The 7,210-nt window shown below is 51.2% G+C and overlaps 1 protein-coding gene across 6 annotated transcripts in view; it reads left to right on the forward strand.

Annotated features, from left to right (window-relative positions):
* The window catches only part of LOC146333994 (protein strawberry notch homolog 2-like), a 140,173-nt gene extending 133,276 nt beyond the window's left edge, over positions 1-6,897 (forward strand). For 3 of the 6 annotated variants that reach the window (XM_084825158.1, XM_084825160.1, XM_084825163.1), the window contains 6 exons: positions 2,784-2,876; positions 3,830-3,961; positions 4,067-4,143; positions 5,043-5,233; positions 5,325-5,426; positions 6,153-6,897. In XM_084825158.1, coding sequence (XP_084681284.1) covers positions 2,784-2,876; positions 3,830-3,961; positions 4,067-4,143; positions 5,043-5,233; positions 5,325-5,426; positions 6,153-6,676 — 1,119 coding nt within the window. In that variant the 3' untranslated portion in view covers positions 6,677-6,897. Of the gene's footprint in view, positions 1-2,156; positions 2,183-2,783; positions 2,877-3,829; positions 3,962-4,066; positions 4,144-5,042; positions 5,234-5,324; positions 5,427-6,152 lie in introns of those variants that run through there. The other 3 variants (XM_084825159.1, XM_084825161.1, XR_014786424.1) reach the window with 2 other exon arrangements.
* Positions 6,898-7,210: the final 313 nt, after the last annotated feature.

Below are 7,210 nucleotides of genomic sequence, written 5' to 3' on the forward strand. Positions count from 1 at the left end.
ACAGTCAGCTCCAGGTCTTGTTTTGACTGACTGTATGGAGCTTCTCCATCTTTGGCTGCAAAGGACATAATCAATCTGATTTCGATATTGACCATCTGGTGATGTCCATGTGTAGAGTTGCCTCTTGTGCTGTTGGAAAAGAGTGTTTGCTATGATCAGCGTGTTCTCTTGGCAAAACTCTATGAGCTTTTGTCCTGCTTCATTTTGTACACCAAGGCCATGCCTGCCTGTTATCCCGGTGATTTCTCGACTTCCTACTTTAGCATTCCAATCCCCTATGATGAAGAGGACATCTTTTTTTGGTGTTAGTTCTAGAAGGTGTTGTAGGTCTTCATAAAACATATTAAACCATTAAGCAAGATTAATACCAATTTTAAATCTAAAACAATGAAACATTTAAAACGGTGTGCTACTTTAGGGAATGCATTTAGCCCTCAAAGGCTTTGGTAAAAAGCCATGTTTTGACTTGGTGCCAAAATGAAACTGATGTCTGCACCGATAGGGCCTCCAAGGGGAGGGCATTCCACAACCAGGGTGCCACAGCAGAGAAGGCCCTCTCCCATGTCCCACCATAGTGTCTGTCTTGCATTGGTGGGACACAGAGGAGGGACCCTCCAACAGATCTCAGTCCTTGGGCAGGCAAATATAGGGAGAGGCGCTCCCTCAGATATTGAGGTCCCAAGCTTCTTAGGGCTTTCAATGTCATCCCCACAACCTTGAATTCTGACCGGAAGTGCATTGGCAGCCAGTGCAGTTCCTTTAAAACCAGTGTTATGTGATCTTCACGAGATGTTCCGGTCAGCAGTCCAGCTGCTGCATTTTGCACTGGCTGCAACTTCCGAGTTGTCTTCAAGGGCAGCCCCACGTAAAGGGCATTGCAGTAGTCTAATTGGGAAGTGACCAGCACATGCACTACTGTGGCTAGCTTATCCCTGTCCAGGAAAGGCCGTAGCTGGCGGATCAGCCAAAGCTGGCTCCAAATGATTTATATACCACTGAACATATTTAAAAATACCTCTAAGCGGTTTACAAAATACATCATAATGTACTTTAAAGTGCAGTTAAAATACCTAAAAATTGCTAAAACTTCAATAAAATCTGTTCAAAGCAATTAAAATAACACCGTAATTGCAAACAAATGGATTGGGTGGCAGGTTTAGTTAGGGAAGGGCTGAGGAACTGAAGCACCGTTTGCTCTTCTTGGATGTAATGACAAAGCGCGGTTAGCTTAAAAACAGGGCGCGGATGCTTCCAGTCTCCTTGCGACTGCACTGGGAGAGGAGAGAGGCTTGCCTGTGGAGCACGAAACTATGGTTTAGTGTTGCCTCTGAAGCTGTCCTCTTGGATCCATGAGATCTGGAAGACTGTGGACTGTGGAAAAACAGACCGAAATTCAGCAGCACGTTCCCACCGGCTCCACCTTACCAAACGACCACAGGCTTTCCCAAGAACTGTCATGTTGCCACTGGCAAATGCAGCCTGTTTTTTCACAAGCCCAGGTCCAGCGTCCCCCAGTTGTGTTGGACTACAACTCCCACAGTCCTCAGCCAGCATGGTCCACACATCTGGAGAGCACTAGGTTCAGGGAGTCTACATTAGATCAGATAAAAGCATAGGTAGCAAATGAAAGAAGAGCCCTGCTGGATCAGACCCAGGGTCCATCTAGTCCAGCATTCTCTTCACACAACGGCCAACCAGCTGTCGACTGGGAACCCACAAGCAGGGCATGAGTGCAACAGCACCCTCCCACCCATGTGCCCCAGCAAGTGGTGCACATCGGCTCACTGCCTCTGGTTCTGGAGGTAGCACAGAGCCCTCAGGACTAGCAGCCATGGATAGCCTTCTCCTCCAGGAGTTTGCCCAATCCCCTTTTAAAGCCATCCCAATTGGTGGCCATGACAACTTCTTGTGGTAGCGAGTTCCATAGTTTAATTCTGTGCTGTGTGAAGAAGTCCTTCCTTTGATCTGTCCCGAATGTCCCACCCATCAGCTTCATAGAATAACCCCGGGTTCTAGTATTTTGAGAGAGGGAGAGAAATGTCTCCCTATCCACGTTCTCCACACCAGGCATAGCTTTGTAGACCTCTCTCATGTCTCCCCTGGCCCTCCTTTTTTCCAAGCTCAACAATCCCAGCTGCTGTAACCTTCCCTCCTAGGGGAGATGCTCCAGCCCCTGGATCATGTGAGTTGCCCTCCTCTGCACCTTTTCCCAACTCTACAGTATCCTTTTTTAGGTGCGGTGACCAGAACTGTACACAGCCTTAAAGTGTGGCCACACCCTAGATTTATATGAGGCCATCATGATACTGGCAGTCTTATGTAAATGGGAAAATAGGGAACCCAAGGATATAGGTTAAATCCATAGGAGGTGGGATTTACACACTTACTTTAATTGAGACTTATTTTTTTCCTGTTGAATTGAGCGTTTCTGGGAGTCTGAATTAGCGGCAGGGGCGTTCCATCTTTTGGCGAAATGAACGCAACAATGCTCTGCGTAAAGCCACCTTCCCCAAACTGGCCCCTCTAGATTTTTTGGGACTGCAACTCCCAGCATCCATGCTGTGAAGATGGGTGCTGTGCTTCGGCACATCCGAAGGGCACCCGGTTGGGGAAGACAGCCGCGGTCCCTCGTTCCCCTTCAAATGTATTCCTGTTGCACTGGTGAGGGGGTGGTAGGAATGGTGTGGGGGGGAGATACACAGGTAGGAATGGGGGGGGCGTTAGTCTCTCAAAAATGCAGCTGCCTTTCTTACCTGTGTATCCCCCCCCCCTCGCCACTTTAGATCAGCGTCGACAGAGGCTTGAAGTGGGAGGAAGTGTACAAGAAGTCGCTCCAGCTGACAGGTGCTCACGACGGCTTCTATCTCTCCCATAAGGTGAGATCACCCCCCTGTGTATGGGGGGTGGGTGTGGGGAGTGTAACAGTGCTGCTGCTTGTAGCTGACAAAGGGGGGTGGGCGTGAGGAAAAAATGGGAGATGGTAATAAACTCTCCTTAGCATCACTGGGAAAGTGTATCTTGAGGGGAGGGGGAGAGAAAAATTTGACTTGGATTGCTGCATTGAGTAGGGGGGGGTTGGACTCAATGGTCTTACAGGCCCCTTCCAACCCTACTATTCTAGGATTCTACCCCTGTGGTGTCCCAAGCAGAACTCTGGGGTGTAGTGATGAGACCATTGGACTGGGACTTGGGAGACCCGGGTTTGAGTCCCCACTCAGGCCAGGAAGCTCACTGGGTGACTTTGGGGCCAGTCCCTTCCTCTCAGGCTAACCTACCTCACAGGGTTGTTGTGGGGATGAAACAGAGAGGAAGAGGACCATGTGAGTTCTTTGCAAGAGGAGAAAAGGCAGGATCGAAATGTAATAATAAATGAATGAATGGGGGGGGAAACAGCCATTGTTTGTGACACCTTGGCCCACAACTCCCATCATCCTTGGCCTGCATAGCTCCACTTAGGCAAACCTCCAGTTTCCCTCCACCCTGCCTGTCTCCCCCTTTAGTGCGTGGGTGGTGCCATTTTGGCTGCCGAAGGATCCATGCTCTGAGAACTAAGATTGCGGTGTTTGTCTCTGTGTTTCTACAGTCATTTTTTTATGTGCTGTACAACAATTCAGGGGGGAAACCCCAGCCTCTGAGACTTACAATCTAATAAGCACGACACGAAAGGAAGTAGGGGTAGGGAGGGAATGCGGTCATTGTCGATGCGTTCCCTCTCAGGTGTGGCTTTCTCCCAAGAACTTTGTGGCGGTGGGGGGGGTGTGTCTGCAAGGGGCTTCCCCCATTGTAAGGGTCCCCCCAAACTGATTTCAAGCCCGTGTGCCCCCTGCAGGTCCGAGGCAACCTCTACACCTGCCTCCTGGCAGAGCAGAGCCGTGGGAAACACTTCACCCTGTACAAGCCAAACATTGGCAAGCACAGCCAGACAGAGACTTTGGAGAGCCTCATGAAGAAGTACCGGCAGGTAAGGCTGGACGGAATCGGCAGTGGCTCTTTTCCTCCTCCCTCCCTGCCACCTCTCCTCTGAGGAAGAGGGGGAAATAACCCTCTTTGCCGCTCTTTTCTTCAGGTGCCACCGGAAGAGGCCCAGAAACACTGGGAGAGCAGCTACGCTTTCTCCCTGGAATACTGCAACCATGCTGTGTGGTAAGCAAACAGTTGGAGCGCCATGGAGAGGGGGAAAGGGTATCTTTAGGCCCTGTGCCAAGGAAAGAAATGGGGCCTGCATCCTGGAAATCGGGGGGTTGGCCAGCCTGAATCAGACATTCACGTATAATGCTAGCCTGTGGTTCATCGAACCCCTGGCTTGTTGCCCTGCCCAGGATTTGTCTGGCAGACGATCAAACAAACCATGGTTTGTTTTCTCAGTCCCTGGGTTGTTCATTCCCTCCTCCTTTGCCCAGCCCCCTCCCTCGATCCCAAATGCCTTCACGGCACTGTCGCCTGGACACATAGAGTGGCTGCTCTTTCTGACCACTCTTGTGAAACAACCCACAAGCAACCCACAGTTCTGGGCCACACGTAACCACAAACCGTGGGTTCATTTCCTGGATTAACAAACTGTGGCTTGTTAGCACAGCAAGTCATTTCAAGGTGCCTGTGTGGTTGAAGCCTGTGGTAACATCTTCAGCCATGAGGTGGCAGAGTTCTCAAACCAGTGCGTAGCTTTGGCACATGCCCCCTCCCTTGCCCCTGCTGTGGGGCAGACCCCTCCCTCAGGGGGCTATGTGGCAACCCATGGCAGAGGCCATTCCTAGGGGTGCCAGTGGGTCCAACTCTGGCAGTATCAAACTAAAGGCTATCCCAACCTGTGCGAAGCTGGGTCCTTTTGCTAATGAGCGTATGTCACCCCAGGAGCCCTATTTGGGCCCAAAAGCGACTCATCAATGTACAAATACATTAATTAAATAATGTCTAAAAATAACGGGTGGATGGCTGGGGTGTAGGAAGAAGTGAGCATGGAAGAGAACTTCCCTTGCGGCCTTCGTGTGTTGAGCTTCTTTCCTCTCTCTTCTGTTCCTGACGCTGCTGCCGCCTCCAAAAAGGAATGGGAATTGTAAAGTGGTCCAGGAGGGGAAGGAATGCTTCCAGGGCACCCGCCTGCGCCACTATTACATGCTGTGTGGGGCGCTGCTGCGGGTCTGGAGCAGAATCGCCAGTACGATGGCCGACATCACAAACACCAGCTACCTGCAGATCGTCCGCCTCAAGACCAAAGAGAAGAAGAAGCAAGTTGGTGAGCGGAGGGGGGAACACTTTTCTCTGTTGTACCAGATGGAAAGGAGGAGGTTTCTAGCGCTATTATGTATTTTTACCCTGCTCTTCAGAGCTTTTCTCCATTGTGCCAGATGGAAGGGAGGAGCTTTCTAGCACTATTATGTATTTTTACCCCTGCTCTTCAGAGCTTTCTCCATTGCACCAGGCAGAAGGTAGGAGATTTCTAGCGTTATTATGTATTTTTACCCCCGCTCTTCAGAGCTTACCATTTAAAAGACACAAAAGGAGAATGGAATTGGGACAGGGGGGGAACTCTGGCACCCATTCTCTGCTCCGAAGTTCTGATGGGTGTTCTTTCTTTGTGGTGCTGGGGGTGACAAGGAGGGGCTTTTGATCCAAGGCGAATCTGCACCAGAGCAATTAAAAATTCTGCACCAGAGAGCTGAATTCTGCAACCTGTATTTTTTTTAAGCCTTTTATTTCAAGTATTGTCATCTTGTTCCTCAGCCAAAAAGGCTCCTAGAGTGGTTTACATATGACAGTAGAACAAGGCAGTTCCTCCCCACCCCCCTGGCTTACAATCTAAAATGTGACACACAAGGAAAAGGGGATGGGGAGGAAGGGGAAAAATATGATGTCTTTCAGCAGGGCTGGGGATACGGCCCCACTCCCCCCTCTCTCCTCACTCAGTACAGCCTGTGGGAATTTGTACACCTGGAACAAACGACATGGCCTCTTTCTGCAGTTCCTCTAGTGCTGTGTAATTTTCCTGGGCTCATTGGCCTGCCAGCCGAGGGACTGTCCTTTGACTGGAAACAGTCGACTGGGGTGACAAATGGGTGGGCGCTTAAGAGTCACATGAGGCTCAGGTTCAGTAGCCGGGTTGCCGCCAGGGGCTAACCTGGGTTGTTTTTCCCCCCCACCCCACCCCACCCCAGGCATCAAAATCCCTGAGAGTTGCATCCAGCAAGTGCGGAAGGAGCTGAAGCAAATGGACGAAAACATCAAACAGAAGCAGAATCAAGCCTTGGCAGCAGCTGCAACAGAACCCAGCCTGCCTTACCCACTGCTGCTGCCACTGGACCTCAGTCAGCCCGTGGGGGGCGTGGGCTTTCTGCCCTCACAGCCGGATGAAGTCTTGGACCTGACCTACAGCCCACCCAGCGAGAGCCTTCCAGACTTCTGGGCCGAGGTGTCCCCTCAGCCACTGCTGCCTTTGCATTTCAGCTTCCACTCCCCCTATGAGGGCGCTGGGCTGGAGGGGAGTGTGCCCCTTCGCTCCCCCTCTCAGCATGAACGCTTGTGCCCAGCCCCAGAGAACTTCTCCTTGCCTGTCCCAGACATCAACTACAAGGAACTCTTGGAGGAGATGCTGAGCTCCCTCAAAGTGGGGCCTGGGGATGCTGCGCAGGGGCGGGAAAGCGTCATCCAGTTCGGCACCGGCTCTTTTTCTAACTTCTAGGATACCAGCTGGATCAGCAGCAGGATCTGGGGAAGGGGCCCAGACTTTGTGTTGGACTGCAGGGGGGGGTGTCTGTGTTCTTTTTAATACAGGTTTGTGACGGACCACTTCTGTCTTTTTCAGCAGAGATGGGACATGGAGGATGAGCGTTAAAAGAAGCAAAGTTATTTATATATAATATACAGTCAACCTCTGCACTAAAGGTTTTTCTCTCTCTCTCTCTCACTCTCTCTCTCTCTCTCTCTCTCTATATATATATATACATATATATACGCGCGCATTATGTACAGAGTGGAGTTCTGGGGGTGGGGTAGTGGGGTGGTGGGCTCAGGCACCTTATAGAAATGACAAGTAGCCAGCCCCCCCACCGCCTGCTTCCCCCACCGCCTGCTTCCCCCACCGCCTGCTTCCCCCACCGCCTGCTTCCCCCCACAAGACGCCCCTGCACCACCCCCACCCCTACACAAACTACTGAGTTTGGAAAGCTGGGATCTTTATACTCCCCCCCCCAATTCTATCCAGTTTGTCTACAGG

This window comes from Heloderma suspectum, chromosome W (genome assembly GCF_057233095.1).
Source record: "Heloderma suspectum isolate Gila_16-S chromosome W, 16-S_ref, whole genome shotgun sequence".
NCBI classification, from domain to species: Eukaryota; Metazoa; Chordata; class Lepidosauria; order Squamata; family Helodermatidae; genus Heloderma; species Heloderma suspectum.